Consider the following 12,088-nt stretch of genomic DNA (forward strand, 5'->3'; position numbering starts at 1 on the left):
ATTCAAACCGCAGGCTTAAGCAAGCTGCTTGGACTTCCAGTGCAATCCACCCTTCAAAAGGTGAAAGGAACTGGAATTAAAAAATAAACGGCAGCATGAAAATCTACAAAACAAGCAACACCGATGTTCTCGGAGCCCCGGATAATCACTGGTCCCTTTGCCTAAAAGATTTCTGAAAGCCTGCCCGACTCCGACAGCAAATTTTTCTTCATCTGAGCCAAATTTCAAGTCTCTGTGACTATTGCCTGTGGGATGTTTTTAAAAGGACTCGCTCACTTGTTTCCATATTTAAAAAGATCTGTCCTCTCGAGTTCAGAGGGGTCTCTAAGATACATCAGAGCCAGTATTTCTTCCAGGAATCTTTACCGCCATATTCCATCATTAGCTCCAAAACATCCCCGTGTTTGTTCCTGCCAGTTTGTCCAACAGAATACCTGTTAAATGTCCACTAATTAAAAAAAAAAAAGACCTTTATTGTCACCGTGAGTTCATAGAACCCAGTCCTCTAAAGATTTCCTTTCTCGTCGGCTGTACCGGAACAGGCAGGTTTGTCACAAAACGCCCCGTGAACTATTTAAGCCGGGTCTGGGAATACCGCACGCCGTCCAAATTGCTCACTCAGAGCAAATCCCTGAAAAATAATTACCAAAAAGCATTACTCCGAGATAAACGTGCTCAGACGCAGGAATATAATTTTGCCACGTTGCAGCCAGCGTAATTGAATGTTGGGAGGCAGCTGACACCGTCCTCAGCCTTCTACGTCTTCCTAATCCCCCGACACAGCTCCAGGCCCCTGGGGATGTGCCTCACCCATGAAATTCCCATCTCTGCAGTTGTCCTCGCTAAGCTGCTCCTCCCCGGACAAGTTCAACGGTCCTGACCCGTGGACGTCAAAGGCTGGGGAGGTTTTTAGGCTTGCCCACAGGCGCAGGGACCAACCTCTTGCCGCGTCTCGCCGCGTGAGATTTTGGCATTTTTTTATGAGCAGAGAAGAACGGCGCTCGCGGCACCCAGCGGAAAGGTTCAGCTGCAAAAAAAACCCCCACAACCCTACAAATATCCACGGGCTGAAACGTAGCCGCACCTCCGTGAGATGCACAACTGTACGCAGCACACGATTCAGAGATCAGGTCCGAAGATAGAAGAGGAGCAGAGCCAGCAAACACGACTGTTATCGCAGCCCGGTAATAAATATTCATAGCCAAATAGAAGGGGAGGGGGACAACAGCCCTCTACTTACCACTGGAAATGGACCGAAGCTTTTGAACTAATCAAACGAGGTAAACAGCACCGTAATGAGTCTTAATCAAATCTTATCTGGCACAAATACTCCCCTGAGAGTTGTAGATATCCTAATTATGAGACAAAATGCGCCCCCGGATAATGAAGTGGAAATAGGATTAATTGCTGCCGAGGCCCCAAGACCTTCCTGGAGCACAGTCCTCAGCACGAGAGGGAAATCTCCCATCATCACCGAGAAGAAGCGTTTCAGCCCCGAGACCAACTACGCTGCTCGATGCAATCGAAGGGTTGGGGTCTTGAGTTTGGTAAGAGACGCGGAGGTGAGCAGCGGAGGAATTCAGGTCCTCCAGCCTCTGGGTGTAGGATTCGGGCTGAAAGGAAGGGGTGTGGAGACCAAGGGAAGAGCTTCGCCTTCTGCTTTCCCTTATTTCTGCGCGACAGATCCGTGGAGACGGCATTTTATTTTATTTTTTAATCCCTGATGGTTTAAAGATCAAGGAGCACGGGCAGCGGAGAACTGGAAAGCTACTGTAAGGAAAACCAAATTGCCTGAGCTAACGGCCACAAACCGTCCAGCAGTCCTGGTGAGGTGGTTGAGCGAGCGCAAAGGAGGCACACAAATCATTTATTTTCCTAAACTACCGACTTTCCAAGGTGTCGGTCTCGTTCCAGGTGGCGCCTGAATGGTGCCACTTCCAATCTCCAGACTAAGATATCATCTGCTCCCCGCGTCTTTAGCACGCTCCTGCCCATACGCATCTCTGGCTAAAAGCTGTTTTGACAAGGATGGAGCTCCTCTGAACCTAAACTCTGCGACGCAGCATTAACCGCGGGACATTTTAGCCCCCTGGCAGTGCCAGAGGTATTATCAGCCAGATTATCACCCCCAAATTTTTCACACTGAAGAGCAACAAAGACAATGTGTTGCGGTTGTCAGTCACGGCCGTTGTCTAGCAGCCAGCATTTATCAGTTGTACACGAACACTTGGGGTTAAGTCCTATTTTTCCCCAACTTGAATCGATCCCTGCTCCCTGAAAGATCCCAGGGAAAAAAAATACCGTCTGTCACAGGGAAAGATCAGGAATAAGCCACTGAGCTGCCAACGTGCCAATTGAAGTTGAGGCACTACGTCTCGAGGAGGACAAAAACTTAATAGTAGCCTGGGGGCAGCCAGGGCTGGGAGCAGGGGTTGGAATTGGATGACCTTTGAGGTCCCTTCCAACCCCAACCCGTCTGTTTTTGTAGGATTTGACGATAAATAGCTGTTATACGTACTGCACCGTTCCGCGGTTCCTCTCAACTGTCAGATTTCAAAGGATTCGGGATCCCTGAGGAAGAGGGCAAAGAGATGAAAACACCTATTCACAGGACATATCCTGGAGAAAACGTATTACCAACGTGTGTCTTCCCCTTTCCAACCGATATCCGTATGTGTGATCACCGTGGGAAGCTCCAAACTCGGCCTCGTGCACTTTGTGTGCATCCGTTCTTAAACGAACGGCACCCGCAGCACGGCCCCATTACACAAAGGTAATTTTTGGGCGCCTCTCTGCTGGCTTCGTGCCTGGTTTAGGAAAAAATATAAAGAGAAAAAAGCTCCAGGTGGCTGCCCTGCAGATGTCCACGGGGAAAAAGCTTCCAAGAAGGCTTTGGTAGAGGCCGTGACTCAGCCCGTGTCGTGTTCGATGGCACGTAGAGGTCGACGGGTCTTCGGGTGCTTAAGCAGGCTGGCACCGGGGCAATGTGGCAAGAATTCAAAATTCCCCAGGGAGAAACACGCAAGTGGAAGCGTCCAGCGATGACCAGAATAGCTTCACCAGAAGCGAGGCCAAATTTAATCCTAACGTGCTTGTGAAATTATCTTCCTCTTCCGAAGCGATGGAGAACGAAAGAGGAAGAGCGGTTTTGCTAAGGAAAAAGGACCAAAGAGCAGGGCAAAATCCCCGAATGGGACAGATTGACGGGCACACATTTCAGGGGGGAGAGAAAAATAAGATGCATTTCAAGAGAAAAAGCACACAAAAAAAAGGAAGAAGGGAGAAGGCCTCTGGAATGAGGAATTTCACTACACTCCAACACACCACAAGAGGTTGATCCAACCATACTGGTGAGGAAATTTTCTCCAGCTTGTGTAATTCATACCTTGCCATCCCTTTCTTCTTCTAGATGAGCTGTCTTCCTCCAACCAGAGGACAAATGGGAGCTTTCCATGCCTGAGACTTGATCATCATGGCAGCAAACACCGCACCAACCAATACTCGTTGCAGTTGCGAGCTAAGTGCACCGACACCTCCCCAGTAATATATATTTTTAACTATTTTCTTCTTTCTTTTTTTTATATACGATCTCCACGTTATCATCAAATACTTCCAGACACGGCACCGGAACACGTCACACATCCTGATTTGCAGGCTATGGGGATGCTGTCTTGTTTTACGAACGACGTACATCAAACTGCCGTCCACAAAAATGCCTGGGTAGTTTTTTTTTTCCCCCCTTTTTCCATTTTCCAAGTCTTCTTTTTCTGAGTGACACGGAGCTGTTGCAAATTTCTCCTTCCTCTGCCGGGCCCTTCCAATACGTGTTGGCTCCTGCCAGCTCCCCAGACACCCTTCTCTCCCCACGCACTGCCCAGGATTTCAGAAGGACAGAGCTGAATCAGGTGTCTCCTTGCTTTGCTTTACTTACCAGTCACCAGCTCCTCGATCCGAGCACTGCTGCCCCAAAGGGAAAAGGTCGCCCCAGTCCTTCCCTGCAGCCTAAATGCACGACTGCAAATTCTGCACAAACACCGTTCCCATGCCCGCCCATCGGTAATCCCAAATCAACCGGTTCCATTTTAATACGCGAGGAATTCTGCAAATGTTTGGCTTTCAGACACTGAAAAGAATTAGATGAGGCAAAAACCTCATCTAATTAACGGCCCTGAAATGACTTCAGTAGTGCCACTCCTAGGGGCTGAAGCTAGAAGAAGGGGCCACCCCTAACAGGTCAGAAAGCTCCCTGAATTCCCTTAGCAGCTTTTCACAAAGATGAAATAAATCTAGGCTACAAAGAACTTACTCAACGTGCAGAGGTCACAAACACAGTGTGGTAAAAAAGCCCATGTTGAATGGTGGGACGATGAGGGACGTTTTAACTGCAGCTCGCTGTCTAGCACCAGAAAACCCGAGAACCGCATCGTTTTTCTGTCTTAGCCCTCTACCAAACACTGCGAAACACAGCTCAGAGAAAAATATTCATCAGCTCTGCCTCTTCTGAGTGTTGCTTGATGTTTAGAAGGACGTGCACGCATTACTTTGTATTTGCTTCTCGTTAGTTCTGAGAACTGCATGCTATTTTTCTCCTTCTTCGTTGCTTTTATGAATCACCTTCCTGGCTGCGTACTTCCTGCCAGCGTGCTTCCCAACCCAGCTCTCTCCATCCCTCCGCTCTTGGAGAAGACCATTGTTTGCTACAGAATGAGCCTGGCTTTGCTTCTGATCTCACTTTTTTTTTTTTTAATATAAACCTTCTTGGCACTTTCTGTCCGTTCTCTGTGGCTGAGGCCAAGAAAACTTGCAAATTTGTTTCTTTTAGCTAATTCTCTCAAAAAAAAAGCCAACCTTCTGCTGGGCAAAAGCCCTGAAATGCTCTCAAATTTCTTCTTTGCTGTATCCATACGGAGAACAACTGGCCTGTTATCCCTGCCTTCGTTCTCGCTGTATCATCCCCACAGGACCATAGCCTGATTTCTGCTGTCGAGATCCTTCTTAGCCACGACCTTTGCAACACGTGCTTTGAAAGTCCGAACTTTCAAGAGTTCACCAAATCAAACTACTCCTGTCAATTTTTGCTCTCCACCACCTCCCCCAAGGAAATGCCATCTGGCTCAAAAGTATAAAAAAAACACACATCAAAACAAAACAAAACCGGCCCAAGCAAGTTTCCCCTGATTTATTGGGTTCTGTTAATTATGCCTTCTTAAAATTTACAACCATTTAACTTCCGGAACCGATCTCATCTATACTATTTTTGTATAACCTTCTCTGCAACTCCTTATCCTGATTTGATTTCTTTCTGCCGCTGCTTTTATCTCCCTTTCTCATGCTCCCTGTCCTCGTGCATGTAATCATTAACCACATGCATACATGGAAGTTCTTCGGAGTACATTCTGTTTGCAAGAGGTTACTCAAAACAAAAGGCTATTGCATTTTAAAGCACTTTCTATTAAGAGAATATATTCTGGGTTTGTTTTAAAAAAGAGATTAAAAAAAAAGATAAAAATTCATCATGCCGGTGGGAGGAATATTTTCACTCCGTATTTTTTAACCTCTTGAACTGTAAATCCCATTCCTAATTACAGCAGGTTCTCCGAATATCTAGTGGCATGAGAAGCAATGAAATAATTACGTTTGCTCTACAGTTTTAATTAAGCAACCCACTCAGCTGAAACCTAACAGATTAGTTCCTCTTGCCTGAAATAGTTTTTTTTTTTGAATTATTGGCCATGAAAATAGTTAGCTTTCCCAACCTAACTCTGACAGTCAAATATGAAGCTCTTCGTCAGTCGCTCCTAACCCAGAGCAGGTCTCCTAAGCCTCCGTAACCTTTTCAGAGCACAAGGAGATACAAAGATCACTTCAAATGTTTTCCCATCAACATTACAAATATGTATACCCGATAACAGCAGAACAGAAGCCCCATCAGCGCGGGGTAGCTCCTTCTAGATACGATCGCTATTTTCTGCTATCAGCTCTTCCTTCTGAAAACTGAGATTGTTTTTTCTCTGCTTAAGACCAAGGCCCTAAACAGAGAGATTCGTGACCTTTGCACGACAGCAGGAAACACAGCGAGTTTAATCTCTCTTTATCAGGAGTTTTTTAAAATACGATTCTTTTTATCTTGAGTCTTTTTATTAAGTTGATTCAGTGATTTGAGACGTAAGAGATCAAGGAAACACAACCTCTTAAAAATTCCCTGGGTTTTGATGCTGGGAGCTTACACTTCCACACAGCAAATTAAACAGCTGTAACATAAATCATCCTGTAGTAAGAAGGTGAACGTGCCAAAATGATTTCTTCCTTACCTCAGCCTTGCGAATACTCTCTCTGGCTTCATCTATTTTCTGCTCCAGTTCTGCTCGCGTCTGCTCAGACATCACAGGCCCATGGCACTCCAGCTCTTCGAGCGTCTGTCAGAAACAAGAAAATAGAGCCCAGATGTAGGAAATGCTGCACAATAAATATTCATGACAAGTCGCCGAAAACGCTGTTTGACCAGCTTGGCCGGCGATAGCTCCTTCCAGGAAAAAAAAGACGACGACCGAGGCAAACGGCCGTTTAAAAGCACGGTATTTCAGATGGAAATTCCATTTAGGAGAACGCTTCGATATCGCAACGAAAACGTGGCACTGTGGTATGAATCAGCTCACCTACGCGTTGATATCCGCACATTTAAAATGGACACGCTGGCCCACGTTTACGTCAGGGTTAAAAGAGCATCCGAAACACGGAGAGAAAAGTTGCTACCAGCATTACAGCCCTGCTGCAGTGGAAGCCCAGGGGGGTTCGCTGCATTTGCAGGAGCCCGGCGGGCAGAGAATTTGCTGAAGCACAGAAGACGCGCTGGAGGTTTCTCGCCTTCCTGCACAAAGATGTTGACTACCGGTCCAAATGAAAAAACAGCCAAAGCGTGGGGTTGCACAAATTGTCACCGGTTACCTGCAAATCTGTGGCTGGTTCAGTGACTGCTCATGCGTTTTGTGTTAAATAGCCCTCGGAGAAAAAAAGCAGGAGCACCAGGAGCTAGGACCAGAATCCAGGATGCTCCCTCCTTCCTCAGAGGCAAATTCTTCTGTCCTGTTTTGGCTGCAGACTGCCTGGGGCTACAACTTCTGCTTTTAGCTGTGGAGCGACCCAGGTTCAGCAGAAGACAGGTAAAATAGCAAACCTGTTTCGGTCTTCTTGCTTGGTGCATTTTTCTGGGAATTTTGAGGGATGGCTCGAATCTCTAAAGTGGAACCAGAAGCCAGGCCTCCCCTCCACGGGCACTAGCTCACTAAATACTAAATATCTGATGATACTGTAAACCTCGTGAGCTCTAATTGCATTGAATGCAGTCTACGCAAGCTGGTCTTGACCTCAGCAAGTGAAATGTGTCAGATCTCTTTGGGCAGAAGCCAGCTGCCTCCCCGCTCACCTCTGAACTGGGGCAGTCAGGATGCTTCCATCTCACTCTTCAGTGAGACAGGAGCACGACAGCCTTGTGACAGACGTTTAAGGAACTCTGCGACCCAAACTGCCTTCCTACTGACTTTTTGCTCCCCAGCAGTCCCAGCTGCATTCCGAAATACAGCTCTCTAAAATCCCAAACGAGGCGTTCGGGGATCCTGCCCTGGGTTATCTGCAGCAAAACAGAAGCTGTAACTTCAGATTGACACGGGAGTAACAAAACGTATCGACAAACCAGAAGGGCTGAGGAGCTGCAAACCTGGAAGTCTGAGCACAGCACACCACGAAAGGACAGGATGAAAGAGGCAGGTTGCCTCGAGAGACAGCCCACGTAAATAACTCCTCGGCGCTTGCAGCAGCTCCTCCTTCATGCGGCAGGGAGCTGCAACAAATCGATTCTGTAAACGAGCGTTTTCCTAACTTACCCGCTGGCTGTGGACGATATTTTTGTGTTCCCGGGCTACCCGGGTAGCCCATTTCCGAGCCTCCTTGTTGAGGCTGTGCTCTTCGGTTGTTCCAGTTTCCGATTCCAGTTGTCGACTCTGCAAAAGAAAAACAAGCCGACGAGTCGTGAGACGGACCCGAGGCTACCGCTGTAGGTACGGTGTTATTTAGTTACACGGGAACTTTATCTTACGTTTATCAGCCTCGGTTCGTACAAAACGAGAAAGATTCAAGAAAAACAAATCTCTTCCTTATAAACTTTGCCGCGGTACCACGCTGCGGAAAGCCAACTACAAGAGCAGAGCTCACGAGAATTCACAACTCACTGCGTCGGGAAATCACCGAGCGGCACCGAGAGCCAGACACGGTCTTACTGCAGTCAAAAAACCCACTTCTGATGAATAAAACCGAGACGCTATTTCTCCAATAAACCGTATTAAAGAAATGACAACTCGACAGGGAAGTCACCACCTATCTAGACCAAACGTGCACCATGGAAAGCAAAGACGAAGGTCAAATGGGATAGACGTGGCCACGTAGGCTCGCTCTTTGTGATAGGTCATCGAATCGTAATGCCATCAAGTACCTTAGAAGAGCACAGCCATCTCCAAGAACAACTCAAACTTCAAGCCCCATTTTTTGATACTCTTTCATATTAGGCCTGCTTTTGTTGTGCGTCGGTAACACAAAAGAAATCATCTCTCCCTCTCAAGAAGTGCCAACTGAAGAGGAAGCGGATTTCTATGCTCAACAGATTGCCAGAACCCCTCTGGAAATCCAAAGACACGCATTCCAGGATTTAATTACTGAAATTGCTCCCAATCTTTCTCTAATTTCCATTACTTGTTGCATATCTCAGCCTTTAGGATGTAAATCGGCCTCAAGCCTTCCATCACCAGCACGTTTCCTGATACTCCTTCTACATTTGGGACCGTTCTGTTTTTTATTTACTGCACCTGGACTGCGTAAGGATAACTCAATGGCGATTCTTTTCGGAGCCAGCCTCGCGAAATGAGCGGTGGAAGACGTTTCATTCACCTTCCTGGGCTGTGCTGCTGGCACCACAGAGCAGATTCCTACAACAGGCATTTCAGGGGCTTCCGCAGCTCGGGTTAATCAGTACTCCGAAGGGAATCCTCCCCACCAACTCCTTTCCACGGGTGGGTGACTTGTTTACTCATGCTCATTTTGCTACTGCAGTCCCGAGCCACGGTGAATTCCTCTTTATCCCAAGTCCTCTTTGGACTGCGAACATCTTGCACAACCTTTGAGAACAACTGAAAAAAAGCCCCTAATGAAATATTACTCAACGGGAGAGTAGGAAAAGGAGCGAGCGTGCTTTATTCTGCTCCATGGAAATAGAGGTTGTGCATGCCCACGTGAAGGAATGAATTTTTCTCTCTCTTCCCTCCACGGCTGAAAAGATTTTATCCATCAGCTGTGGCCTGAGATCCTGCAGGCAGGCAGAAGTTGTTTGGGAAGGAGATGTCCAAGGTCAGCCAGCTGGAGGAGGGTAAGGGAGCTGAAATACGAGGAATTATTTCCAGGACAGGTGAGAAACCTCCAGCTGCTGCTGAAACAGAGATGGTGCAATCGGGTATTTTCCTTGTGCCAAGGAAGGAAGACAATTTTAATATAAGAATTAATAAGAGGAAAATAAAGAGACACAGGGAAGCAAACTGCAGGGATTTTGAAAGCAAGGTTTTTGTGCCTTCAGATTACGGAGAGGCAGTGACACTAACTTATGCTAACAGGCTACCAGAGGGTTTAATTGAAAAGGAGGCAAAAATTGGTTCAGCTTATTATTTTGTTCAGCTAAGCTACTTTCCATCAAAATTGAATCTGGCCTTTATTCTCATTCATCCTCATATTACAAGAGAGCCGGGGGTAGTGGATTCAAGGGGCTGTGAAGGAGATTTCCAGCTGTGGGGGCAAGCGAGGGAAAGGAAGACAAGCCCTGGACAACCACACACACAAGCACATCCCTCTAAATTTGAGGGCTCTGACAGAGAGCTGACACTCCAGGACTCCTGGGCCACTTTCTGCACGTATTTCAGACCTGTAACTTAGCCAAGAAGCTTGTAGGGCCTCGCCTTGTCCCCACAAAATGCCTTAGGGCATACCTAACATCAAAAGGGGAGTGGAGGTGGGGAGCATCCCTCTGCTGCTCACAGCGAAAGAAAAAAAAACCAGGGGGAGGCTTTTAAAATCGGGTATAAGATGCCAAGATACGTTAGCTCAAAGCCCAAACCAAACATTTCCGTGAAATTCACAAGCTGGAGTGAACAGACCTCGTGTGAATGGAGTTGTCAAAGCAAAAGGAAATATCAGACACGATGTAGAGGAGGAGGGAAGCTCTAAGCTCCAGCAGGAACAGGTAAGAAGGCAAAGCCGTGTGCTGAGCAAAGACCAGACAGGTGCAGCTCCCTTCACACCCGCCCCGTGTTTAAACACGAAGTTGCCTTTTGGCTGCTTTTATCGAGGTGGCTTTATATGACTGGGGTTTTGCATTGCTGTTTGATCTCTAATTTCCTTCCACTAAGTAACTGCAAACCGTAAGAGGACAAACGCAAGGATTTATGTAGGCACATCCAATCCTTAAGACAACATTTGGCCTCCGTTGTTTTTTTTTTTTTCAGGCTTAGTGGAATCAGCATTTTTGTACAAGCTCTTCTTCCACGCTGAGTCTTAACGGCTGCAAGTCTGAGCAGAACTGACATCGCTTCCCCCCCTTTAAAGGATTTCTTGATGGATCTTCAATATTCCCGTTGGTCTTGCTCCTGCTCCATTTTCATGAAGGAAGGACACAGACTTCTTTTCAACTGCTTGATAACCTTCCTCATAATCCCAAGCGTGGTTTTGGTTTTTAATCTATTTATCAAAAGCACTCGACGAGAAGTACGAATGCAAACATTGTGGCTGCTCCTAAAAGCTCGTTAAAAAAGAAAGGCATTTTTATGGGATCGGAGTGGTTGTATTAGCTACTCGTAAAGCAGTGCTGTAACCACACAGACCTCACCCTTGCTTAAAGGTCTAAATATAAACGATGTAGAAATGGAATAATAGAAGGAGCCGGGAAGAAAGCTACTGCTGTGGTCTGTGTGGACACCAGAAATACAAGGAAAAGCAGGAGACGAGATCTAGAGGCAAAATTTAGCCCCCTGGGGAAGGAGCTGAAAGGGACTCCCAACCTGCACAAGACCAGGGAGAGTGGAGGAAATGCCAAGTTTGAATACTTGGTCAGACGGTGGTGCAAGGAGAAAGGCTTCAAATTCATCAGGACCTGGAACTCCGCCTGAATAAAGGGAGCTGGTATAGCAGGGATGGACTTCACCTGACCTGCAGAAAGACCAGCAAGCTGCTGGCACCTCAGGAAGCTGTGAAGGAACTTCTGAGCTGAGGAATAGGAGCAAGCTGAGTGCTATGGAGGAGTTACGAGCTTCTGGAGGGCTTCAAGGATGATGTGAGAAGTCTGTATCCTCAGGTAAAGATAGCGCAGGGGTGCACATCAAATAAAGGAAAAAACGACTGCCGTTCAAACAGGCACGAAGAAATGAGCTGAAACAGAGATGTATTTGCTATGGACATAAAAAGTAAGTGTGGGGAAGAGGTGAGGGAACTGAATTAACCTGTCCTAGATGATTCCCTAAGCACAAATTCATTAGGCCTACTAGAAGTGTGGCGGGAGACAAAAAAATCAATGGCCAATTATTACACCAGGATGCAAAATATGTAAGGCAAGAACAATCTGGAGTTTAATTACATTAAAAAGCAAATTACTTGTACAGCATTATAGGATGGGTGTGGATTCAGACACCGAGGTCCAAACAGCAAGAACACAACGCTGTGTTTGCACCAGTCTCCTGCAGCATCACCAGACTGCTACACAGCCTTAAATTAGTCACTTGCTCACATGCTTTCAGGACTGGAACTCGGTAGCAGCAAGACATCCAGTGACTGAATTTAACCTCTTCCAAAAGTGAGGGAAAACAAAACCACTTACCATGGCCAAGGAACGAAGGAAGAGCCAAAAAACCTGAGCTAAACATAGATGAGCTTTCTGCTGGTCTCTCAGGGCTTAGATTACACTGAAAGCAGTGTTTAGTGCTAAAAATTCAATCAGTAAACCAACAGAAAATGCTAGATGACTCCGACCAGCTAAAGAGCTTAGAGGCTAGCCATGCTATGC

General features: G+C 46.6%; 1 protein-coding gene across 2 annotated transcripts in view; it reads right to left on the reverse strand.

Annotated features, from left to right (window-relative positions):
- The window catches only part of FCHSD2 (FCH and double SH3 domains 2), a 141,993-nt gene that overhangs the window by 20,323 nt on the left and 109,582 nt on the right, over positions 1-12,088 (reverse strand). For both annotated transcript variants that reach the window (XM_035343767.1, XM_035343760.1), the window contains 2 exons: positions 7,881-7,997; positions 6,312-6,416 (listed from right to left, as the gene is read on the reverse strand). In XM_035343767.1, the coding sequence (XP_035199658.1) occupies positions 6,312-6,416; positions 7,881-7,997 (222 nt within the window). The remainder of the gene's footprint in view (positions 1-6,311; positions 6,417-7,880; positions 7,998-12,088) is intronic.

This window comes from Oxyura jamaicensis, chromosome 1 (assembly GCF_011077185.1).
Source record: "Oxyura jamaicensis isolate SHBP4307 breed ruddy duck chromosome 1, BPBGC_Ojam_1.0, whole genome shotgun sequence".
Classification (NCBI taxonomy): domain Eukaryota; kingdom Metazoa; phylum Chordata; class Aves; order Anseriformes; family Anatidae; genus Oxyura; species Oxyura jamaicensis.